The following is a 27,768-nucleotide window of genomic DNA, read 5'->3' as shown; positions in this document are numbered from 1 at the left end:
GTATCGGTGCATCCCTAGTGTGACGGCCCCGCACCTTTTGGGCACTAGGGGCACTATCAGTTTTCTTTTGCAGATGGCGACATCCTGATTAGTGACACCTGTGGCAGTCGTGGCGTGACTATTTAAGCAGCTCGACATGGATGATCACTCTCTCTCTCGGTCTGCTCGGCTCTGGTCTGGTCTGGTCTTGGTTCTGCTCGCTGTCTGGTCTGGTCCTGCTCTGCCCTGCTCCTTTCAACTGGCGTTTTTGTAGCACTTTGTGTTATTATTAGTTTATTTAATAAATCTTTGTTACATTTTCAGCTCCTCTTCCATCTCCATTTTTGTCACCACCTCAGAGCTGGGTTGTGACACTAGCTGAAACTATGAAACGAGATGCAGAGAACACATTTTTCACCCTTGTGCAAACATTTTTGTAATGATGGAAGAAAAAAATTATTGAGACCCCCTGCCCCCCCCCCCCCCCCCACACACACACACACACACACACACACACACTTTACAGGACTCTTTTCTGCTTGATCTGATGATTGTGATTAAAAATACGCACCAACATTAGGCCACAGTGTGACAAAATTATGTGCGCCTGACAGTCATCCAATCCAACAAGCCCCACAGCCCCCCCACCTGTAAAATGAAATATAAATGAATGAATGAGTCATGCAATACCTTCTATGACTAAACCCCTCCAACGTTACCTTTCCTTGTGTCTGGATCATCCAGTCACTGTTCCCATTAGTGCTGTCGTATCCCAGAGCAGTTTTTACAGCATACTGTCTCCAGTAGCTCATGCAAAACCCTCATTTAAATAGAACGCTCTCCCAGACTTTGCACCTGTTGTCATTTGCTCAAGCAGTCTTAGTAAATCACTTACAAACTGCAGTTCAACCCCACACCCAAAACTCTAGATTGCAAATTAGTACACACAAATTGGGATCTTAGTAGATCTGGCCCTAAATGTACTGGAATCCTTTGACTAACAGAAGTGTGTGCCTTCAGTTAAAATCCTGAAGTGTAAAACCCAAATTTTGACTCACAGAGCAAATTTTATTAATTTTCAGTTTCTCACCGATGTGTGAAATCTTTGTATCGATGGTAGGGGGTTAACATGTCATTATTTTTTTCCTGTTTTATGTATGCAAGTAAAAGACCAATGGAACTTGTCGTCCATGGTGACAGATCTCATATTAACCCTTCCACTTCCATGTGCAAAAGGCTTTTACTTTGCACAATTCAAATTAATGTTGTTCACTGAAGCATGAAAACTAACCCAGGACACTGGTGTCAATCAAAGGATAAGATAAGATAAGATAAGATATCGATGGCTCCTATCTACAGGGTGTCCCATAAGTCTCCATACATAGGAGACATAATACATATGGTTCTAACATGTATTTCTTTATATTTCTTCTTTATAGTTCTTCAGCAGTGGAGGACACGCATTGAAATGTGTTCCCGGCAAAATGGCAGTCATATAGAGCATATTATATAAATAAAAATGGTTTATGTCAAGAAACGTTTATTTTTCCTATGTATGGAGACTTATGGGACACCCTGTACAAAACCTCCTATCTGAAAAAATCACTTTTTCAGGAAACTAAAAAAAACATGTTTACTTTTATTATAGTATGGTCTTTGTTGTTGTTGTCAGGTGACCTTCATGTCATAAGAAAGGGCAGGATTATCTTGCAAATAGACTGAAAATGTGGAGTCATCCTTGTTCTCACCATTTAATGTGAAAACTCAAAATCTAAAAATTTGCAGATAGGAGGTTTTGTTTTTGGCCATTGATATGCCTTTATTCGTCCCACAAGGGGAAATTCCAGGTTTACAGCAGCAAAGTTAAAGGAGCAAACAAGAGCAAAAGAAGTGCAATATGAAGATAGACACAAAACAAGAACGCTATATATGCTATTTACAAAGAAGAAACACATGGTCAATAAACACATGAGCAGATTTTTAAAATGTCTTCACATTTTGGTTTTATGTTGTTTTTTCTGGGGGTCTACTTTTTTCTGATAAACCCTGTAGACTACACTGAAAATGTCGGATTTACTCAAAATGTGGCAACTATGTTATTGGACCAAAAATTTCAACACTATGAATCAGTATTTGGAGGTTTTAGTTTTAGAAGAAGGGAGGTATGATGTTTTAGTGTAATTTAGTGATTATTGCTCATCACAATCAATGCTGCCAAAACCAAATCAAAAGACCAGATTAATGTAGATCCTGAGGAATTCTTCTAATTGTTTTGTGTAAATTCTCTTCCTGTTCTCCCACTCCTCCATCTTACTAAAAACCACTAATCCACCGTGCCTCCCAGCCTCTGGGATCATCTGACAAAAAGAACATTTCATGCCTCCACCTAGTGTGACAGTTCACACGATATCTCACCAGCGTTGGTGCCATTTCCAGCCATTTGCAAAAATTACATAACCAAATGGCAGTTATGTAAAAAAAAAAAAAAAAAAAAAAAAAAAAAAGAACGGGGGATGAAGTTCAATTAGCAATGGACCTAAAACACTTGTTAATTAGGTGAAGTCTGAAGTATTCTATGTTCAGATATTGTGCCTGTTTCTTATGTTTAAAGGCCCTTTAAACCCATATAACAGATACTATACTTTCCATCGACATGGTCCTGATGCGTGACTTTGCATCCTTCATGTCACACAGAGCTCCGTCCTTTTTCTCTACCTTTCCTCCTTCTCTAACTCCTCTCTGTTTGTTCCTCCTTTCTCTTCTGTTTCTCTCTTACTGCCTCTTCATCTCTCTTCTCTCCATGTGATCAAACATTCATGCGGCATGGGAACAGCTCCGAGTGTTCCTTTACTTCTGTTCTCCTCCCTGTCTATTTTCAGAGCTGCTTCCAATGCCAGCTGTAAATCATTGGTTACATAAGCCTCTGTGAGTGTCTACCTCTTTCTTTCTCTCCTTCTCCTTCACTCTCTTCCCTATCTAAACATCCTTTCCCTTTCATCCATCTTCTCTCTGTGACTGTCCTCTCCTCAATATTTTACCCTCCCCTCCACCTCCCCCTGTCTGTCTCTCCCTTCTTCATCCGTCCGTCCCCCTGCGTTGTGCATTCCTCTCCTGGTTTAAAGAATGTGGGAGGGAGATCTCTCAATGATGCATGAAGTGTCCCCCCATTGATGAAGTTGACATCCCTGGGCTTTGCTGCCTTATGAATAATAAGTGAATGTAGATCTGAATTTGTCGCATGATTGTTTGGAGTGCCCGCGACAATCAGCTTTTACACGTTGGGACAACAAATCAGTCTGCGTCTACACGCGACTCCGTGCATCCACATGTTTGTATGTGCACGTTTGACTGTAAGATTACATGCTGCAAAGTCCAGCGTGGTGGGAGAATACACAGACACAGCATGTGGTTATATGTATGTTGATGTGCGTGGGAGAGAAAAGTACAGGGCCGGTGCATGCTTTCACAGCCTCTGTTGCCAGAGCAACCGCCTGAGAGCTGCCGGTGGTGCAATACGTATGACGTGTAGTCTGATGAGAATGCCGACAAGACAGAGAGGAAAGGGGGAGCGCGGGAGGCTAGAGGTGCTGCAGGAAGGGAAGAACTCACTGTTCGGGCGAGTTGATATCCTCCAGGGGACCCCTGTTTATTCTGGAAGGATCCATGGAGCCCCACTGCGCCTGAGGCTTCTGCTCCAGGTGGTTCTTCAGAATCGATTTCTCTCCATCTGCATGAAAACATATGTAGACATCACACAATTGGGATTATGCTGCCAAATGGGATGTCATCATTGAACAGCTCACGTGTTTCATGTAGCACATGTTCAGCACCTGAAACACTAGATTAACTGCAATTTTGGCAGCATGAGCCAAATACCAAGCCCAGGAATCCATGTATCATTCGTTCATTCGTTTTTCAATTTAAAACCAAAAATCAAAAAACAAAACAAGAAAAACACTCATTTTTTGTTTTTCATTTTCAAAACCACAATGAAAAATGGATAACTGTTAGTTTTTCCATTTCCCGATTTTGTGCTCAAATGAAAAATGGAAAAAAACGGACAATGACCGTTTCATCCGATTTTGCTAGTTTCAGTATAGTTCAGTTGTCTGACCTGGAAGTAGTCATTACTGGGGAAAAAATAAACAAATGGAATTTTCTGAATTAACGAGATACTGTTTTCTGAAAAAAATTAAATTCGGCTGTGTTTTTCTGAATTAATTATTTCAGAAAAACAGAGCCGAATTAATTTTTTGTGTGAATGCAATACACTTCAAAACAGGCATCAAACAGCTGCTTAATTATAGCAAAATATTCCTCCAGTCCGGCCATGATTCTGTTTGTTTATTTTTTCAATAGTTATGACTACTTCCGTGTCAGACAACTTAACTACATTGAAAACAGCTAAATCAAATGAAATGGTCGTTATCTGTTTTTTCCATTTTTCATTTGAGCACAAAATCGGGAAATGGAAAAACAAACCATTATCAGTTTTTCATTGTGGTTTTGAAAATGAAAAACAAAAGAAGTGTTTTTTTTGTTTTTTGTTTTTAAATTGAAAAATGAATGAACGAATGACACAGATCCTCAGAGATTTTGCTCTATTTCCTTTTGTATTGTTACTGTATTCCTAACACCATGTGAAAAGCAAAAAAAAAAAAAAAAAAGAAAAATCAGGCAGGAATGTGTCTTATCAGCACAAAACAGCAAAATGCAGCATCCCATGTTTGAGACGGTCTGTATCAAGGTTATTTTTCACAAAAACTAACAAAATGACAAAAACTGGAATTGAAAAAACATTTTTGTTAACTGAAATAAATAAAAAGTATAATTAAAAGGAAAAAATGATAACTAACTGAAACTGTATTGTGTGTTTACAAAACTAACTAAAACGTATAAAAATTACGGCTAAACTTCCCTTCGTTTTTGTCTTTGTCAATGTCAGATTGATACGAAAGCGATTTATTTCGCTCTAGCAATTTTAGCTAGCGGCACCATACGGAACTTCACAGTCCGTCACTTGTGGTTTCCAGTCGTCTTCAGGTCCCCACTCTACCTGGAAACATGGAAACTAAAGTTGGGAGAAAGCAGCAGAGTCCTGTCTGGGATTTATTTGAATACGACGGAGAAGAAGAGAAAAGATATAAAAAAAACCTAAAACTAAACTAAAACTAAGCATTTAGAAAAAAATGAGAACTAATAAAAACTAGCAAACCTGCTCTAAAAGCTAATTAAAACTAACTGAATTTGAGAAAAAAAGTCAAAACTAAATAAAACTAAACTAGAATGAAAAATCCAAAACTATTAGAACCTTGGTCTGTAGTTTAACACTTGTGGTAAATTATTCTAAAACGGGTGAACCGTCACAGTACGACGCTGTACCTGTAACTCAACTGTATCAAGGTTTGCCAGAGGTGAGCGCTCAACCACAACAAACAAAAACCTATAAACAAACCCAAACTTCCCCCTCGCTGTGAAAACTCTTCCCCTTAAGCCTGTGCTGTTATATTTATCAGACAACCACATCTGTCCACTCAGAAATAAGTCATCTCTCCGTACTGATGTGGCAGATGATGGTCAAACACTTGAGCTGTAAACAACTGTATGGGGGTTCCAGAACTGCACCTGCCGAGTCACACACACATCATTTTTTCCTCCTTCAGTTCTCTCTCTACTTGCCCCAGATTTTGCACCACTTCCTGACCTGATTTTCTGATCACAGCACTCCATGCCCCGATGGACGTCTGAGCTCACTGAACTATTTTAGAGTGGACTAGTCCTCTTCACATTATGAAAGAGCCTAACCTTGTAGCTCTCAGAGATGGGTTAAAAGCTCAGACACGGATATTTATACATTTTATTATGGATTCAGACACAGAATGAGTGTTCGTGCCTTAAAAGAAGTATTGAGTGTTGAAGTTTTTTTAAATAACGCAGGGTCGTGCCAAGGGTAACAGCATATTTCCTGTGACCTTAAACTCAGGTTTACGATACGATATTGTTGCTCATAAAGTTAAAATAAAATGTTTTACCTCTTCTCATGAAATCATTGTAACGATGTGATTTATTCTTAGTAGATAAAGTCTAACTGGGACTCAGTTTGTCATCATTGTACCTGGTCAAATGTGATTATGATGTGTACAAATAGAAATAAAAGAGAAATGTGTCTAAAAACCAAATTATTCCAACTTTATGGACAACAGTGTTTATAAGTTATAAAATAAGGATAATTGCTACATTCCTATATTAACCCTTTCATGCATTGTGGTCACTACAGTGGACAGCTGTTCTCTTGTATATTCATGGATTTTGTTGTTTTAGTTCTATATCAGCCAACACAGTGAACACTCATACTACAAAAATCTAACTCTAACCAAGTGTATTTTTCTCATTTCTTCTCCAAATATCTCATCACACTTAAAATAAGACAGAATCACCTAAAGAGGAACATTTAGGTGAGATATAAGAACTAATTTCTAGACAATAGATCTGCAAAATCTTATTTCAAGAAATCTTACCCAGATAATTTTCACTTGTTCCACTGGCAGATTTTTTTGCTTGAATTAAGCAAAAAAAAATTTTACTCTTTAGGTGATTCTGTCTTATTTTAAGTGTGATGAGATATTTTGACTAGAAATGAGAAAAATACACTTGGTAAGATTTAGATTTTTGCAGTGTATACACCATCCCATGCACTGCAGTTCATACTGTTACTGTAACTTTACTGTTCTTGATAAACCTGATCTGCACTAACACGTTTCAGTTGCTTGTTATTATTATTAAACTGTAATTAACAGGTTTTTATGTTTTTTTTTTTGCATATTATCTCCATGAAGTGAGTAATGACTAGTATTAGTGTATGTTAAAATGTAAGAAAACATCAGATTAGCAGCATTAAAAATGTTTTTATTTTATAGTTTTCCACACAGTTTATCAGTAAATACATTTCTTTGCTTCAAAAATTTAATGCATGGTGTCCAGCTGAGTGGACATTTTTGCAACTCCGTGAAAAATGGGTTCATAAAAACTATTTCAATCACTTTTTTTTTTTTTAATGTCTCGAGGAATAAAAACAGTCACAAATAAAAATCTTGATTCAGGCTCTTATAATTCATGCATGAAAGGGTTAAACGTGGGGTAGGAGATCTTGGAAAAATGGTTCAAGCAAGCTACATTTTGAAAACACACAATTCAAAAGTCTACACCCCTTTCTTCAGACATCCCCCCGAAGCCACATCTCCAGAGTACTGGGACGAGAAATGCTTGTACCCGAGGGTTCATGAACGCTGCACAGCATCAATTCGCCCCAACTCTGGCTCCAGGTCTGACCTCTTAGTTTGCCTTCAAACTGAACATCTTGTCCTCCTCATAGATTCTAAACCTTGATATATTTTATGAATAAATGTAGTGTGTTTAATATATTTCAAGCAATAGAACCTACAAGGTGGGCAAGAATGTTATTTTAGATTTTAAGTCAAACCTAATGGTTTTGCTGTATTTTCCAACATGATATTCAAATGACTTCAGGTCAAATGTCATGTTTGGTCATTATATGGAGCTGGATATGTATTAAAGGCACTATTTAAGCATTATATGCATGAATGATTTAGAAGTCGATAAAATTGCGTAAGAGGTTTGATGTGATTTTTAGGAAATATTGCTGCTGCAAGGTGATGGCAAGTAGAGGTGAGTTCAGCTCACTGTAAACCTGGACTTTGTACTTAAAGGATTTCAGTTTTATTACATTACTGTAAAATGTTAAGTATATTCTCCTAATTTGTAGACATAGTCGAAAGTACAAAAAAGTTGAAGTTAAATGGATTTAAATCACTATGTTTTAGTCATGACCACACCTTTTTATCTCCGCATTGCATTGTGGGTATTGGACTTAATGTGTGTATGACAATGTTTATTGGCTTTTTTGTGTTTGTTTTTGTATTTTTGTAGAGCTGCACCATGAGTGAGAGCCATAGGAAGAACAATGGCTTTACTGTTCATCTGTGATTGTTCTTATTTAAAGTAAATCTTAATGCCTTGCCAAATTAAAAGCACTTCCTGTACCGGCGAATTACAGAGAGCTATCTTCCTACGTAACTGCCATCCACGCTACAATATATTAAGTTGAATAATTTCAGAAAGCAATTCATACTGCAAAAGATTTTGATTCAAATCAACTTGGAAATGAGTCGAATGAACTGATGATATTAAGTCTAATGATTGTACAAAGCAACTGACATTGGAACCAAGGTTATAATAGTTTTGGATTTTTCATTATAGTTTAGTTTTATTTAGTTTTGACTTTTTTCTTCCTCTAATTCAGTTAGTTTTAATTCATTTTTTGAGCAGGTTTGCTAGTTTTAATTAGTTTTTGTTTTTTTTCTAAATGCTTAGTTTTAGTTTAGTTCTAGTATTAGTTTTGTTTTTTTGTTTTATATCTTTTCTCTTCTCTGTCGTCGTATTCAAATAAATCCCAGACAGGACTCTGCTGCTTTCTCCCAACTTTAGTCTCCATGTTTTCAGGTAGAGTGGGGACCAGAAGATGACTGGAAACCATAAGTGACCACAAGTGACCCACCGTGAAGTATCGTATGGTGCCAGGAGCTAAAATCTGTTTAGTTAGTTTTGTAAGCACACAATATAGTTTCAGTTAGTTATCGTTTTTTTCTTTTAATTATAGTTTTTATTGATTTCAGTTAACGAAAATGTTTTTACAATTCTAGTTTTTGTCATTTTGTTAGTTTTCGTTAACGATAATAACCTTGATTGCAACAAATTTTAACTTAAATGAACTTGGCATTTAGTGTGTTGTACTTAAAATAGCAATTCCATTCAAATCAAGCATTTATGTTTAATACACTCAAGTTTTCATTACTCACTACTTAACTTTTTTAAGGCAACTAGTTCACTCAAATTTTTTAAGTAAACTCATCTTATCTGGTCTTACAGTGCTGCTGCTGCTGTTGCAACACCTAGAGGTTTAGATAGTTAGAGAAGATCAATATATGGCATCATAAAACGGAGCCTTGGAATTAAAAATTCAACTATGTGGGCTAAAGTGGGCCAGGTAGGAACAGAAAGGACACAGACCCTTTCAGAGTCCTCCTACAGGGTGGGGAAGCAAAATTTACAATATTTTGAGGCAGGGATTGAAAGACAGTGTATGACCAATTAGTTTATTGAAAGTCATGAGAATTTATTTGCCACAAGAAAATTGACATAATAGAAAATGTTTTTATTTTATGTGTCCTCCTTCTTTCTCAATAACTGCCTTCACATGCTTCCTGAAACTTGCGCAAGTGTTCCTCAAATATTCGGGTGACAACTTCTCCCATTCTTCTTTAATAGTATCTTCCAGACTTTCTCGTAATAGTTTTGCTCATAGTCATTCTCTTCTTTCCATTATAAACAGTCTTTATGGACACTCCAACTATTTTTGAAATCTCCTTTGGTGTGACGAGTGCATTCAGCAAATCACACACTCTTTGACGTTTGCTTTCCTGATTACTCATATGGGCAAAAGTTTCTGAAAAGGTATGGATAATAGTGTTAGGTATGATTATGACATCAATATATGTTTGGTTTCAAAACAATTGACGTAGTGCCTGCTGAGAAAAAACAACTAAATGTTCATTGTAAATTTTGCTTCCCCACCCTGTATGAGTGCCCTATAAAGGGTTAAATCCCTTCAGTATGATTTCTATGGCTGAAATCAGTTCTTATTTCTTGATTGTGCTCACTGGTCTCAGAACAGCTGCACAGCAGTAGAGGCTGTCCAGAATGGAACAGTACTCAGTGGTGTAATGTAAAGAATTATAATTACAGCGTCGTCATAAAGAATAGCTTCAAAATTCTCAGCCTAAAATCAAGCCTCAGCTGCCAATCTGTCAGGGGACAAAAAAACCCCCCCAAAAAACACCGCAACTGTCATCCCCTGGTGTTCTGCACTATTGCCATGTGCTGGTACATATTCATGAAGAATGAGAGAGAGAGAGAGAGAGAGAGAGAGAGAGAGAGAGAGAGGTGGAGAGTGTCTTCTCACCCTTTGTGAGTGAGCGTAATCGCTGTTGACATGGCGTTCTACTCTTATAACAGCCACTCATTCACGGCCCCCAATACATTTAGATCAGCTCTCTTATGAATACTGATGACTACAGTTAGTAGACACAGATGATGGGGATGACTGTTAAGGATAAGCGAGGGGGGGGCGTTATATGCTGGTGGTCTTTGAACGGTGCTTAATGACCTGACATTTTATTTCCATGATGTGCCGTCTCTCTCGATCTGAACAGTTTCTCAGAATGCCTTCCACAACCTGGAAACCAAGGTTATTATCGTTAACGAAAACTAATGAAACGATGAAAACTAGAACTGAAAAAACATTTTCGTTAACTGAAATAAATAAAAACTATGATTAACCCTCTGGTATCCCATCCACCAAGGCCCTTACTAAGCACCAAGTGTGTGTTTTTGGCACACTTGTGGAATAATGTCAAAAAAAATTTCATACAGTTTGTTTTTAATTCTTTTACACTTTTTTCTATTTCATCAACTTGAGCCGTAAATATAAAAACCAAATACTCAATAACTGTCACATTTTTTAACCCTTTAAATGCCATGTTTGTAATGTAAATAAACCATTTTTTTCGGATGCAAAAAACACAAAAAATTATTTTTTTTCAATATACTACATAAAAAGTGGATCACATATTATTTCATTTTTTCATCCTGGCATATGTCAATGACTAACTCCAACATTGGTTAATTTGCATTATTATTTTTACGCTAGGTCAAATGTTCAAAAATACTAGCATCTGTCACCAAGTGTGCGTAAAATGCACACCTATAAATCAAACTATTAAATATTATATATTGATTTATTTTTCTGCTCTAATTTGATTTTGCTTTTGTAAATCCAGGTCAGCTCTAATCATACATATCAAATGGAAGAAACAGTGCGTTTTAGGCACACTTGGGAGACAGATGCTAGTCTTGTAATTTTCTTTTGTTTACAATGTGCACATTTTAGTTGGTGGCCAGAATCATGCACAAATGAATTTTGAATTCTAACCTTATTTAAATTGTGAAAAATAATATGAAGTTTTTTAACATGAAGTGCAAAGTGTGCCTAAAATGCGCATCCAGATACAGGAGGATTAAAGAAAAAAATGATAACCAACTGAAACTGTATTGTGTGCTTACAAAACTAACTAAAATGTATAAAAATTCTGGATAAAATTCCCTTTGTTTTCATCTTTGGCAATGTCGGATTGATGTACTCAGTGCCAATGAAAACGCAACACTTGAATGTGTTTTATTGTTCCTGAGCTGCATCAATATGTTTAAGTTTCACCTGCAGAAGATAATCCAGACCATTTCTTAACAACCTGAGACGGGTTGAACTATTGTCACGCTTGAATGAACTTGTCTGCATTCATAAGACTTGATTTTCTCATTACTCAGCAATGAACTGCTCAACTTAAGGAATTGTGGTCAGTTAAGGAGTGGTCATGTTCTGTATATAAAGACAAGCTGAAAAGCACCAAAATCATTTGCAATAACTCAGCGATGCCTAGACTGACAGGTGACCACAGATGCCATGCTATGGGCTCCTGGAGGCCGGAATCTCTGCTCGGCAGGTGGCGCGCCGTTTTGGATGCAATGTGTCCACCATAGTCAGGATGCAACAGAGGCATGAAGAAACTGGCTGAACTGCAGACAGACCTCGCCCTGGACGAGCACGTGTGACCACGCCACAGCAGGATCGCTACACTGAGCTGCAGCACCTCCGGGACCGCTTTGTGACTTTTGGTTTTGGGGGTCCTTGAGTTTCTTTCTTTATCCTTATTTTTGTCAACAAATTTGGATGTGATTTTTTATTTTTACTGTATAGAAATGGCCTTTGATTAACTCCAAAGAGTTTATGGAATAAAAATCCTAATTGATTTAAAAAAATATAAGAATCTTCAAGTGTTGTGTTTTCATTGGCACTGAGTATATAAAATTGATTTATTTCCATTAAGCAATTTTAGCTGCTGGCACCATATGATATTTAACGGTCTGTAACTTGTGGTCGTCTTCTGGTCCCACTCTACCTGGAAACATGGAGACTAAAGTTGGGAGAAAGCAGCAGAGTCCTGTCTGGGATTTACTTGAATACGACAGAGAAGAAAAGATATAAAAAAAACCCTAAAACTAAACTAAAACTAAGTATTTAGAAAATAAAAACTAATAAAAACTAGCAAACCTGCTCTAACAACTAATTAAAACTAACTGAATTTGAGAAAAAAAAGGTCAAAACTAAATAAATCTAAACTATAATGAAAAATCCAAACTATTATAACCTTGCCGGAAACTGATGAGCTTTCTTAGTCTGATTGTTATGCAAAGAAATGAAAATGAGTCATCACTTTTCAAGATGTATTCATGAAAATATTTTAGAATCCCAAAGTATTAACACCTCATTAAGAGGTCCAATTTTTACACCCGGCACACTCTCTGTTTGTTCCTGTTTTGGGAAATAATGGAGAAAAAAAGCAGCTGACAGCTCTCTTATCTTTTCTGAAACTGTTTTCATTGTTTGAAATATTCTGTGCTGCCAAAAAATCTGCTTTTTAAAACATCCAATCCCGATCCTGCTGTAATCTTCTTTCAGCTTTTTGCCTTGGGACGGTGCAAGCTTCTCTCCTCTCGCCAAACAGTTAAAAACAGGTTCAGAAAAAATCGGACTATACTTGTAATATGACGCTAATTGAGAGAAGGGAACATACTGTCGATAGCCTGTTACATTTTTATAGTCTCTCCATAAAAATCTCTGTGTAAATTTCCATTTGTACTGAGCAGTGTGGGCTATATTTATCCCTGTTCTCCCTCGACAACATAAGCAGGAGATTTGGTCAAAAATAAAAGGATTGAAATGAGCCCACACAATTTGATATTAGTTTCATTGAACAGAGCCTGATATGGGCTTGTCAGCTGCTGCCAGGACATCAGTCACATTATTCTCAGCGAATAGAAAATGTGAAGTAAATTACTATATGTATGTAAGTCTTCTGCTGAGGCTATTGAACAGATTCACATGAATGAAAATGAAGTCAAAGTCAGTTTTCAAGGGCAAAAGTGAATTGCAATACAGCTGAAGAGGCAGCTGAGGTTGTAAAAGCGCTGAATTTACAGTAAAATAATGAGGGATGCCTGACAGAATAAAGGATTACATTCTTTAAATCATGGGGTCAAACATACGGCCTGTGGGCCAAAACCAGTCCACCACAGGTTCCAATCCGGCCCCTGGGAGGAATCTGCAAAGTGCAAAAATTATACCATAGTTTCCTGCTTATAAGTCACACTTTTTTTTCATAGTTTGGCCAGGGGTGTGACTTATACTCCGAAGCGACTTATATGTAAAATTATTGACACGTTATTATATAATTTCACATGTTCGTTATTTTCCCACTGACAACCACAAGAGGGTGCTCTAGGCTTGTGTAGCTGTACCTGCTACATCTGTACCACTGAAAATGTAACATTTCAACATTACCGTTAACTTATAAAGACAGCTGAGAAGGGCTGAAAAAAAAAAAAAGCCATCAAAAAGAAAATCCTATTCTGCAGATTATAAGATGCAAGTAGTGAAATATGCAGCCGAAAACGGTAATCGAGCAACCTAAGCGTTACGATTGTTGTTTTTATTAGAGTTTTCACTTGGTACACAATAATCATACAATGTTGCTTAACGTTAACAATGAGGGCTTCTATACATACATGAAAAGTATCAAAGATGCTACAAAGCGTGGAAGTTCTCAAGAAGAAAAAATAAAATAAAATAAAATAGATAAGTAAATAGGTAAATAAATAAATAGAGTAGGGTTAAGATTGTTGTAAGTTCTTGTGGATTTTGTCGAGTGTATGTTTGATCTTTGTTAACTGTACTCTTTGAAATAAAGGTTTAAACCCTTTCATGCACACCGGTCACTCCAGTGGACAGTATTCTCCAGCTGTTCTCTTGTATATTCATGAGTTTTGTTGTGTTAGTTCCATATCAGCCAACACAGTGGACACTCCATGCATCATCCACATACACTGACATTCAGACCATTACTGTAACTTTGCTGTTCTTGATAAACCTAATCTGCAGTAACATGTTTTAAATCAATTGCTAATTGTTATTAGATGGTAATTAACAGTTTTCTTAATCAAAAAGGTTTTTGTTTTGCATATTAAATCTCCATGAAGTTAGTTATAACTAGTATTAGAGTATGATAAAATGTGAGAAAACATCAAATTAGCAGAATGAAAAATGTTATTTCATAGTTTTCACAGTTTATCACTTTCTGATGATGGAATTTTAAATACATGTTTCTTTGCTTCAAAAATTAAACACATGCTGTCCAGCTGAGCGGACATTTTTGTACTTCCAGGAAAAATAGATTCATAAAAAAATTCAGTTTCATTGTTTTTTTTTTCATGCCTGAAGAGGAATAAAAACACTCAGGAAAAAAATCTCGACTAAGGTTCTCATAATTCATGCATGAAAGGGTTAAAAAAACAAGAGAGAGAGAAAGACGAGAGAGATAAGCGCCAGGAGAAACAGAAGGGGTGTCGAGCCACATTATGTAATAAATTCCCATTATGTAATAAAGTTCAAAATGTAATAAGAATGTCACATCATCTGTAATAAAGCCGCATATGGAATAAACTGACGTATTTTGTAATAAAACTACCTCAATGCATTATGTAGTAAATTTTTTTCACATTATGTAGTAAGTTATTACAATTCGAGAAATTTATTACAAAATGTACTTGACACATTTTTATTTTCAGGAAAATGTAATGTGCTAAATTAATCTTTAAACTGTGTGGTTAAAGTTCTGATTCCATTACCTGTAGCTCCTGTGACTAATTTCTTCTAAATTGCTCTGAAATTATATTAATTGGATTGTTATACATAATGAAACCACGTTATTACTTTTTTTTTTTAAAATAAAATGTGTCAAGTGCATTTTGTAATAAATTCTCTCAAATTGTAATAACTTCCTACATAATGTGAAAAAATGTACTACATAATGCATTGACGTAGTTCAGGGGTGTCAAACTCGTTTTAGTTCAGGGGCCACATCCAGCCTGATATGGTATAAAGTGGGCCGGACCAGTAAAATAGTATAAATAATAGGATAATAACTTTTGAGTGAGAAAAGTAAATTCCATAACGAAAATGTTTACATCTATGAATTGTACTTGAACATAACATGAACAAATATGAACAACCTGAAAATTATTTAGTAAAATAAGTGCAATGTTAACAATATTACACCTTAGTTTATCATTTATACACGTGAATACAACTTAGAGATCCCAGTGAATCTACAAATACACAAAACATTAATAACAGGGAGAATATTATTAAAATTTTACATACTTCTCTTAAGACATTTCACATATTCACATTTTTGTGAAAAGGCTAGTCTGTAAATGTAAACATTTTTGTGCAATTTTACTGTTTTAAAAACTAAAACAAAGAGAATAATTTGCACTTTTCTTTATTTATAAGTTAATATGATAGTATTTTACTGGTCTGATCCACTTTAGATTGAATTGATCTAAAATGATTTGAACATCCTTGACTGTTCATGTCTTCAGTGTCATTTTTGCATTTCACAAATTCATCCCAGGGGCCGAATTGAACCCTTGGCGGGCCGGATTTGGCCCCCGGACCGCATGTTTGGACACCTGTGACGTAGTTGATTACACCAATGCGTTTATTACATAATGCAGGCTTTATTACAAGCTGACGTGGACATTCTTATTACATTTTGAACTTTTATTACATAAAGGGAATTTATTACATAATGCGGCTCAACAAGGAGGCTGAGAATAAACTAAAACACAAAGAAGAACCATCTTTAGACACATGGCTCTGTAAATTTAGTCATTAACTTCCAACACTCATTGTGTAACTCTGAACTTTCACAGATGAGGAACTTCTCAGACAATTCTAACACGCCCCGTTCCCAATCCGCAGAACGAACGCAGCTGTTTTCCTCTTTTACCTTGGAAAACTCTGACAGATCCATTAGACACCCCTGAGAGTAGAAGCTTTTTGTGACGCCGTGTGCAGCAGACATGCAGGATCTGGCTGCTGTACATCCTCATCATCATCATCGTCATCATCATCACCCTGTTTCTGTTAAATGGTGCCTAATGCAAAGCAATGGCGCTGGCGTAGAACAGCTCACTGATTCCATTTGCACTGGGTTTCAGAATGTCAGCTGCACATACAGTAACAGCTGCATGACTGCAAACAGAATATGTCGGGCAGAAGATTTACACCAGAAAAGACGATGTGACACGTTTCCTTCTATTCACGCTCCTGATAATGTCTTCTACTTCCTCTGTTTCCCAGACTCATACTTCAGCGTTTAACGACTCCCTCTCTCTCTCTCTATTATTCAACGCACAAACACCCCCGACACCAAATCACTAGGTGCAAAAATCACATTTGAGCCCCGTGCCGGCTGTAAAATAAAGGTGAGAGAGAGTTAAAAGTGTGGCTAACGTATGTGTAAAACATGTTGAGCAGCCCTTCAAGCGTGTGCAGGTGCTTTGGTTAATCTCATGACTCATTCTAAGACGTCACAGACTGGCTGTCAGACAGAGCACTCCTTCACCTGCAGCTGACCGGAGCGACGGCGATGAAAAAAAACATCCAAATGTTCACGCAGCTGCAGAGAAAGCAGCATTAAAACTCTCCAGTGAAGCTCACACTTACCATACGTTTATATTAGAAGTAGTAGATTCATTTTCATTTTTTGACTGTTAGAATTATACAGTTGAAGAACATATCAGCTAAAATTTCCTTAGGGGGTCAAATGAGTGGCCATTTTTTTTAAAAAAAAAAAAAAAAAAAAAAAAAGAAAAGTTGTAAGAAATGCATAAGAACTGTGGAAATAATGCTAATCCATTTGTGCACAGACTACTGATATTATTTGACAGTGGAAGCTCTATTTTCAGAATATGGATTTGGAATAGCACATGTACAGGGTGGGGAAGCAAAATTTACAATATTTGAGGCAGGGATTGAAAGACAGTGTATGACCAATTAGTTATTGAAAGTCATGAGAATTTAAATCTTCAAATCATATTTTACTGCATTTCTAACGTCTTGTTGTCTACCTCAAGTTCAATTGCTATTTTTCTCATGGATTTGGTTGGATCCTTTAGGATTTTGGATTTGAGAGCTTTAATAAAAGCTTTGGTACATTTTTTGTTGCTTCCTCCACTTCCAGACTTTCTCGTAATAGTTTTGCTCATAGTCATTCTCTCTTTCCATTTAAACAGTCTTTATGGACACCCAACTATTTTGAAATCCCTTTGGTGTGACGAGTGCATTCAGCAATCACACACTCTTTGACGTTTGCTTTCCTGATTACTCATATGGGCAAAAGTTTCTGAAAAGGTATGGTAATAGTGTTAGGTATGATTATGACATCAAATTGTTTGGTTTCAAAACAACTGACGTAGTGCCTGCTGAGAAAAAACAACTAATGTTCATATAATCATTGTAAATTTGCTTCCCCACCCTGTATGTGAAAACTTTTGCTGGTGGACGGACATGACATTACCCATGATGCTGGTCAGTACCCGTACTTTGTTAGTAATAAACTTATATACTTACTTGCTAATTCTCCTCTTATTCATAAATGTTAGTATTGTGGATCTAAAACAATAACAGCTGACACAAAAACAAAATGTGTCAGTGGACGGATGTGACATGGTTGTTACAGATCCCATCATACTGATGCTCGGCAGCCATGTCACCGTTTACACTAATGATCCCTGTGCAAAAACTAGGATCAGAATTATTTATTGTATAGTTTATCATCATACAAGAGTAAATAACAATATAGAACTGTTATTTCTTTATAAAATGCTTATTATTAGAAAACTGTTGGTTTAAAAAGGGACGTGTGACATTCTTAATGTATGTATTGGCGTAACATAAGCAGGATGGATCAGCACCATACTCCATATTGAACCTGTACAAAAAACGTGATATGTAGGATAGAATCTGGTAAGAAAAATTGAGGAATCTAAAAGAATAGAATATTTGTTTTTCAGGAAAAATTCAGTTCAAATATAACTTGGCCATTTGTGACATGAAAATATAGCATTAATTGTGATGAAATTGGACATTTTTGACCTGAAAACATAGTTCATATGACCATCAACATGTTGAACAGAACTGAAATCCTGTAAATTTGCAGAACTTGCATTTATCAACACAAAGTTCCTTTGGGAATTCACTTAGATTGATTTCTTATGCACAAAGACAGAAATAAGACCTCTAAGCAAATTTTAGCCACAATATAAAAACTTAAGCATTATAAAATTAAAATATAATATGCTATAAACATGATAGGCTAACTACGTTTTGAAATTAGAATGTGATATGTTATAGTTATGATGTCTGTTTTTATTGCTTAGTTTCCAGTTGTGTGATGTATTAATATTAGAAGGTAACAATCTTAAAAGGGTGGAATGGAATAAACAGACAAAGGGACACAGATGGGTTAGTGTTTTTTTTTAGGGGTGAGGAAGGTTTATTGTTTTATTGTTACCTCTGCCAAGGTCTGTTTGTTTGTTAGCAAGATAAGTCAAAAAGGTATGGATGAAAATGAAGAAAATATTGATACTGTCACAAGGAACAAATGATACATTTTTGGTGGTGATGGGTGGGGGGATTTTTTGTTTGTTTGTCTGTTAGCAAGATAACGCAAGAAAGTTATGCATGGATTTTCATGATATTTTCGGGAAATATTGATACTGTCACAAGGAACAAATTATAAATTTTGGTAGTAATTGGGGGGGGGGGTTGATGAAATTTTCAGGAAATGTTGATACTGGCACAAGGAACAAATGATTACATTTTGGTGGTGATGGGGGGGATTTGATGAAATTTTCAGGAAATATTGATACTGTCACAAGGAACAAATTATAAAATTTTGGTAGTGATGGGGAGAGTTTTTGTTAGTCTGTCTGTTAGCAAGACAATGCAAAAAGTTACACATGGATTTTCCTGATATTTTCAGGAAATGTTGATACTGACAAGGAACAAATTATAAAATTTGGTGGTGATGGGGTGGGGTGGGGGGGTGGGGGGGTTGATGAAATTTTCAGGAAATGATGATATTGACACAAGGAATAAATGATCAAATTTTGGTGGTGATCAGGGGTGGGGGAGGGGGGTTGTTTGTCTGTTAGCAAGATAACGCAAAAAGTTACACATGGATTTTCATGATATTTTCAGGAATGTTGATTCTGGCACAAGGAACAAATGATTACATTTTGGTGGTGATGGGGGGGGCTGATCTGCCTTGGCAGAGGACTGCACTCTCCAATTGCTTCTCTAGTTTTATTATACATCAGGAGAACAGTTTAAGAGGTCTGTGGGGTGAGGACAGGGGGTGACAGATGTAAGGTGGGGGAGGCACAACTGTTATTGGTTGAGGCCAGAAAGAGACAACAGCCCATGTCTGACTGTAAAGGATGAAGAAAAAGGTTTGTCTGGGCTCTGGAGGACAGGGAACAGGACAGATGGGTTCTATGTTTGGACACTTTATGTCTGTGGGCCTGGAAGACTGATTCTCTGTAACCGTAGGAGACCACAGATCTGTGGAAGCTTGATTAATGTTCATTAAATGACTGATTCATTGTTATTCTTAAATCCTGTTTCAGGTTTGTTTTATGATCAAGGTAAAAACCAATGAAACCAACGTGGGGGATAGAGAATTGGAGTCAGATTTGTAAGTAGAATCCCAACATGACCAAACAAAATACAGAATAAACACTGACAAACTGCAGCAATAATGGAAAAAAACAAACAAAAAAACTGCACGCATTCATTTCTTTTACTAGACTATACAGAAATAATAGTAACATGGGTAAAATAATCTGTGCATAAGGAAATCTCATTAAAGAACCTAGATTTGCTTTCTTCCATTGCACATTGTGCTGCAGTGGCACTGGACGTATATAAATGATAACAGACCGAGCTGGTTCATAGATTAATTAGATCTATTCATCATATACACAGTACAGTCGGTTTTTGCAGCAATGCAGCTGAACAGTCATCCTGCACATGCACTCACTGTTTTATCAGCTATGGGTGTTAGAAAGTACAGGCATTATGTGACGGCCGATACTGTCAATTTGACACGTGTCACGTAAACAGAAGATTCCATTTGGATGTTCTGAATTAGACCTTTTTACTGAATTGAGCATTTTTTTAGAAAAGACGTGGGATATGTGGATGTCATTCTGGGTTTAGGAGGACTCTTTGGACACGTAGTGTGCTAGAGGTTTCTGTTATTTGTACTAACTGTTGTAGTAGTAGTACATCCACTGTTAATACTTGTATTTGTAGTAGTAGTATTAACAGTCATTGACCTTTGTTCTAGTTTTTGGTAATTATACTAACACCAGCTGATGTACTTTTGACAGTTCTAGTTCAGTTATCTGTGCATCAATTGCATCCATGTGTCTCCCCCTACTACCCCTCCTCCCCCAGTCTCTCTGTCTCTCTCTCTTTTCTCCTCCTTTCCTCTCTCTTTTAACCCTAACTGGTCAAGGCAGACGTCCATCCTCCAGGAGTCTGGGTCTGCTCCAGGTTTCGGCCTGTTAACCCTTGTATGGTGCTTGGGTCTGTGGGACCCATTTTAATTTTTTATTCAAGAAAAATGATGAGTAATAATTTTTTTAAATGACTTTTTTCCTCTCATATCTTGATTACATTGCATTTTATTAAAAAAAACGAACTAAAACAAGCAGATCTAGCAGAGGCAAAAGGCAAATATTAAACATATATGCTTTTATGTTGCTTGTAATTGGGATGAAGTAAACATCTGTCGAGTATTTTAACGTAAAATTGTTTGATTATGTTGAAAAAAACCCACAAATGCAGCAGGTCCATCACGCCCATGAACACTGGCTGAATAACACAAATGTGAACACCACACAAGGGTTTAAAGGAGGTTTTCCTTCCACTGTCAACAGTCACAAGTGTTTGCTCTTGGAGGATTCTGTTGGGTTTCTGTACATTGGTTTAGAATCTGGTTTCGACCAACTCTATATGTAAAGTGTCATGAGATAACTTTTTGGACGATTTGGCGCTATAAATATATACAGGGTGGGGAAGGAAAATTTACAATATTTTGAGGCAGGGATTGAAAGACAGTGCATGACCAATTAGTTTATTGAAAGTCATGAGAATTTATTTGCCACAAGAAAACTGATAATAGAAAATGTTTTTATTCTATGTGTCCTCCTCTTTCTCAATAACTGCCTTCACACTTCCTGAAACTTGTGCAAGTGTTCCTCAAATATTCGGGTGACAACTTCTCCCATTCTTCTTTAATAGTATCTTCCAGACTTTCTCGTAATAGTTTTGCTCATAGTCATTCTCTTCTTTCCATTATAAACAGTCTTTATGGACACTCCAACTATTTTTGAAATCTCCTTTGGTGTGACGAGTGCATTCAGCAAATCACACACTCTTTGACGTTTGCTTTCCTGATTACTCATATGGGCAAAAGTTTCTGAAAAGGTATGGATAATAGTGTTAGGTATGATTATGACATCAATATATGTTTGGTTTCAAAACAATTGACGTAGTGCCTGCTGAGAAAAAACAACTAAATGTTCATTGTAAATTTTGCTTCCCCACCCTGTATATATCATAAAATTTGATTGACTGATTGATTGATTGATTGATATGTATGAGGTGCATGTCATTTACAAGGGTTTTCATCATTTTGGAGACACATAAGCTTCTATTTATGTTCAGCTGGAGAAGAGAAACGATGGCTATGGATGAAACCAAAGATAAAAGACAAGTCCAAATTTCACCTACTTGTAAACTTTATGAAAGAGGACATCAGCAGGTTTTTGGAACTGAGCAAATATTTAAAAAAAAAACAAAAAAAAACCCGGATCTTTTCAAGGTTGTGTTTGAAGGAATGAAAGGGAGAGGCTGAGTTCACACAGTGGAACATCTGCCACCAGTGAAACCCCTGTTTTTAATCAGGGTATGGACAGCAGGATGGAAACAGGAATGGTAGTGAAATATTCCTTTTCATTAGTCTGGGAATAAGACAGCGTATTAAGGCCACGTAAGAAAAAAAATACGCAAACCACGGAATTTTATGAGAATAAAGTCAAATACAAAAAGAGTCATAATTTTACAAGAATGAAGTTGTAATATTATGAGAATTATGTTGTCATATTTCGAGAATTAAGCCATAATATTATGAGAAAAACATTGTCATTTATAAACAGGTGGGAAAAATATCATAATTTAACCCTGTAAAGCCTGAACCATTAAATCACTGACAGAAAATTCCAGTTCTTTGAAACTGGAGCCTTTATTGGTCCTTCTGAACAACCCCAATTTTTTTTTTTATATCAATTTCCATGTATGAGTTTCAAGTTTGTGTCATATTTGATACATCAGGTCTCAATGCTCAAATATTATTATTTTTGAACAAACAAAAACATAATTAACACAAACATGTCTAACAAATTATTACCATAATTTCCAGTCTATAAGCTGCTACTTTTTTCCACACACTGTGAACCCATGGCTCTAAAATGATGTGGCTAATTTATGTTTTCTTGGCTAACGATGGTTAGACGTTGGAGATGGGGTGGGTGCGGCTTATAGTCCGGAAAGTACGGTAATTCCTTTTCAAAACTGTCAAAGTTCTTCCTCCTTCCTCATTAATGACAGTCTTGCAGTGTCACTGGAAAGGCCTCTGGTGAATGAATTCCTCCCCTCCGGTGGATTATCTGTATATTGCATGTATCTAATTGTATACATCAGGTTTTTCAAGAAAACAAATATCCCACTGATTATGGAGAGGGCTTCAAAACTCATATATCAAATATGATACATTTGGCGTTATAGGGCCAACTACTTCCAGTCGTTTCCCCTCCACAAAAGAGGCAATTTGCTCTAAATCCGTTTGGTTCTTACAAAGAAACAAACCCAAACATGTGCAAACTCACTTCAAAGCCCTTAGACTAATGCTAATATGTTGATGGTGGGCGGGGCTAATAGGCTCAGGATTTCATCGTGCGTTAACCCAAAATTAAAGTATAACCTCAAAAAATGTTCCAAGTTTCCATTCTGCAATGTGGGTACGACGTTATTCTCATAAATTATATTCTTCCCGTCTGTTTTAAAATGACGACGTTACTTTTGTAATACTATGGCTTCATTCTCGAAAAATTATGACTCTTTTTGTATTTGACTTTTTTCTCATAAAATTACGATTTTTATCTTTGTTTAGATATGTTTATGGAATTTTAAAAATACAGAATACACACAGGTATTCACACAAAAAAAAAAAAAAAAAAATCTAACAAAACCCGCTTAACCCTCCCCAGATCTTATGGTACTGTAGATATAAATAAAAATACATATCAGAGTATTACATAGACCATACATCTGAACTTGTTAAGGGCCTCGTACATGAATCGTAGGATTGTCAAAAAAGGTTAAGAAAGATTTCTGAGTTTTATCTTGATATTTTACGACAAGTGTTTTTATTTTCTTATTTTAGTTATTTATTTATTTTATTTTTATTTATTTATTACTTTCTTATTTTCTTTATTTTCTTATGTGTCCCTAATACGCTGTCATATGGGAAAGAGCTCATTATGCTGAATGTCGTCTTTTTCAGAATTTGGGCAAACCCCAGAACAGTTTGTGCATCTAAGTGTTGTCTTTGTGTCAGTGTGTCGGTAACTGTTCCAGTCATCGTCGGCTGGATTCTGCTGAACTGTGTAATGCATCCACTGGAAACAGCCCATTCTAATGTTTTCCACCACATCCATCACTTAAACATCACTCTCATGGCTCTTTTCTTCACACAAACCCACTTAAGCACAATAACAATAACCATAAGTATTTTATGTATCTCAAATCTCCAAGTCAAGTCACATTTCACTTATTTATTTTATGCAGCGCACACAAAAAAATATGCTGATCCATAATGCACTGACTCTGCCTCCAAGCATCTGAGGAATACAGGTTCAGTTCACTCACTATAGACAAGGGCAAAAGTTACAACACAGCCGCATGTTGAACCCAGTGATTGTGGAGCTTATACCAGGCAAAGACCAAAGTGCAACGTTATTTTGGCCATCCCAGATTTTCCATTACACTAGATGCTAATAAATAGACCTTTGGGGTAAAAACTGTGGAGGTTTTGAATGTGCTGCCTTTTCATTTTTTGAAATACCAGACTAATCCTCAGGCTCTGTTGTCAGAAACTATACAAAAGTAGTTGCTTTTCCATTGGACATCTGCGCAAAACTTTACCGATATTTACTAAATGTCAACAAAACAGAAGTGCGTAATGTCTGTTTTTCCATTAAATCACAAATGCGATGATTTGTTTATTTATTATCGTGAGATGACACGAGAAGCCATTCCATAAACATGGCGACGAATGTAAATATGGTGTTGATTTACAGATGTATTCATTATTATTATATATTACCCCTCTATCTTGTACTAAATTAAAACATGATCGGGTTTCCTGGTGCGTCCACACATACCGCAACATGTTTCTTTTTCTTCTTCGCTTGTTGTAACATACGTCAACATCCGTTTTTTTTTAATTCACCTGACTCTAGTTGCGAAAAAAGGTCTTTCCATTGCAGTTTTGCGTGATATACCATTAGCGCTATGCCCGAAAAATCACCTCTTGTCAGCACAAAAACTTTTAACCGAAAAATGAGACTTTTGGCAAAATTGTTTTTCCATTAAGTAAATTTTTATGCGCAAGTTATACTTGCACAATTTGAGGGTCAATGGAAAAGTGACTAGTGATGTAAAATAGTAATTTAAATGTGCATTCATTTATTTTCTCTGTTTAATCCTCTAGAGTAGGGGTGTCAAACATGCAGCTCGCGGACCAAAACCGACCCCCCAAAGGTTCCAATACGAGATGAATTTGCAAAGTGCAAAAATTACCCTGAAGATATTAACAGTCAAGGGTGTTGAACTCGTTTTAGCTCAAATTTCACAAACAGACCAATTTTGATCTCATGTAAAATAATAGCATAATAACCTATAAATAAGGACTCCAAATTTTCTTCTAGGTTTAATGTGATAAAACAATTTTACATTATGCCTATAAATAATGACAACCCCACATTTTTCAGTTCAAAAAACAACATTAAATTGTGAAAATATTTACGTTAACAAACTGTCCTTTAACAACAAAATGTGAATAACCTGAACAAATAAGAACATCCTGAAATGTCTTACGATAATTAGAGTAGCTGTATGTAAGAATTATGTTCTAAATAACCATAAAATAGCCCTGAATGTCACCAGACTTTAAGGAATCATGTTCATTTCAAAAACTGATATCACGGACAGTAGTAGTCCAGACAGATATTCACATTTGAAAAGCTAACAATCAGCCCACAAGGAATGTTTATGTTGTTATTTTATGTTTTGGTCTGATGCTCTGCCCATCATCTATCTGTCAATCACCAAGTCGGTAGCGTTTCAGCGTCCAGGTTGCCAGTTCCCTCTGAGCTGAGTTGTTTTTTGTTTTTTTTGGTCGGGGTTGGGGGGTCCATAACTAACGTAACTAACGCTGGCGTGAAACGAAAGTTAAACTTTATGTACTTTCAACATCCAACTCCAGGTTCTATTCCTCTGTTATACAGCGTGTGTGTGAGAGAGAGAGGGAGAGACAGACAGACAGAGCTAGTGTAAGTGTTTTAGAACTACCGTAGTTCCTTGGGGCCAAACAACGTCCGTCTTATTAACAGCTCTGTCCCCGTTGTTGTCTTTCACTGGGACCTGAACTGATCCAAACTGGACTGTAATAATGGTGGAGGGTCTGCAGTCTCTTCCTTCCAGGTTCACATCATATTTGTTGTTTTTTTTTTTTTTTTTTTACCTTATATCAGCTGCTATTTCATATTTCGGGTCAATGTGTGCTCCTTCAATATGTCCGTGTGGAACTTGTGCAGATTTAAAGTTCCGCATCGAACAATGTCTTTAGTTCCTTTTTGTTTTCTCAACATACTGTGCTGTTTGGTACAGCTGTGTACAGAACCGAACAGGTGTACCGAAACGGTTCAGTTCAGTACGTGTACCGTTACAGGACTAGTATTTATACAGTGGGAAGTATATAACTGTGTGGGCTGACTATTCAGTATCTTTGAATTGTCGTGGAACACAGCCAGCAATTGAGTGGATCACATAAAATTGTTAAACATAGGTCTATACGTCTGCTGTATCCTGTTCTTTCTAATTTTAAATGATTTGGATTGTAATGGAATTCAATGCCATAACTAAGGCCAACCTTATTAACCCTTTCATGCATAAATCAAGATTTTTAAAATTTTTTTTTTGTGAGTGTTTTATTCCTGTTAAGGCATGAAAAAAACACTGCGATTGAATTTTTTTATGAACCTATTTTTCATGGAATGGCAAAAATATCCATGTTTAATTTTTGAAGCAAAGAAACATTTCTTTACTGATACTCTGTGTGAAAACCATGAATAAAATATTTTAAAATGCTGCTAATTTGATGTTTTGTCACATTTTAACATACTCTGATATAAGTTATTACTCACTTTATGGAGATAATATGCACAAAAACAAACTTTTTGTTAAAAAAAAAAACAAAACTGTTAATCACAGTCTCATAATGATAACAAGGAATTGATTTACTTGCAAACATGTTCCTGCAGATCAAGTTTATCTAGAACAGTAAAGTTACAGTAATTGTCTGAATGTCAGTGTATGGGATGATGCATTTAAGTGTCCACGTGTTGGCTGATATGGAACTAAAGCAATAAAATACATGATATACAAGAGAACAGCTGGAGAAGAACTTTCCACTGGAGTGACCACTGTGCATGAAAGGGTTAAAGCCAGCTCTACGCTGTGGTCCAAATATATACAGTTTTATGTGATTTAAAGCATGGATTGGTAGGTTTAATGAATCAACAGGTATTAAATAGTTTAGATCGATTTTACAGATATTTTCAGATGAGACATTATATGGAGCAAACTATGAAAAAATTAAAGGAGGCAGACACAGGGATAATTAAACTGTTCAATTTTAGCATATAAATCAGACTCAGGCAAGAAATTAATATCAAAACTGTATAAAGAAGTGGAAAATTTAAAAGGAAACAATACAGTATATAAAAGCAAAGTGTGAAAAAAGGTGGGAAGAACGTTATCTGAGGAGGAATGGGACTATATCAGTGAGCAACAATGGAAATAACATGCTCCCTATCATGGAGGGAATATGGTTGGCAGAACATTATGAGATATTTATTACACCAGCGCAGAAATCTCAGGATACAAGAAGTTGGAGACTTTGTGGTGAAAGTAAAGCCAATCATTTTCATATATTTTGGGACTGCCCTTATATTGTGCCTTTTTGGCAGGATTTGAAGAAAAGCATGGAGAAAATTTTTAAAGTCCAATTTCCATTCACTTTTTAATCTATATACACTGAACAAAAATATAAACGCACCACTTTTGTTTTTGCTCCCATTTTTCATGAGCTGAACTCAAAGATCTAAAACTTTTTCTATGTACACACAAGGTTTATTCTCTCAAATATTGTTCATAAATTTGTCTAAATCTGTGTTAGTGAGCACTTCTCCTTTGTCCTTTGCTGAGATAATCCATCCACCTCACAGGTGTGGCAGATCAAGATGCTGATTAGACAGCAATTATTGCACAGGTGTGAC

At 36.3% G+C, this 27,768-nt stretch overlaps 1 protein-coding gene across 1 annotated transcript in view; it reads right to left on the bottom strand.

The window, feature by feature from the left end:
- gabbr2 (gamma-aminobutyric acid (GABA) B receptor, 2) overlaps positions 1 to 27,768 on the bottom strand; it is a 526,760-nt gene that overhangs the window by 8,801 nt on the left and 490,191 nt on the right. The window contains 1 exon segment of the mRNA XM_030147570.1: positions 3,589 to 3,706. Within this exon segment, the coding sequence (XP_030003430.1) occupies positions 3,589 to 3,706 (118 nt within the window).

Source organism: Sphaeramia orbicularis, chromosome 11 (genome assembly GCF_902148855.1).
Source record: "Sphaeramia orbicularis chromosome 11, fSphaOr1.1, whole genome shotgun sequence".
NCBI lineage: Eukaryota > Metazoa > Chordata > Actinopteri > Kurtiformes > Apogonidae > Sphaeramia > Sphaeramia orbicularis.
Note: the sequence above shows the minus strand (reverse complement) of the source record. Positions and strands in the feature narration are given on the sequence as shown.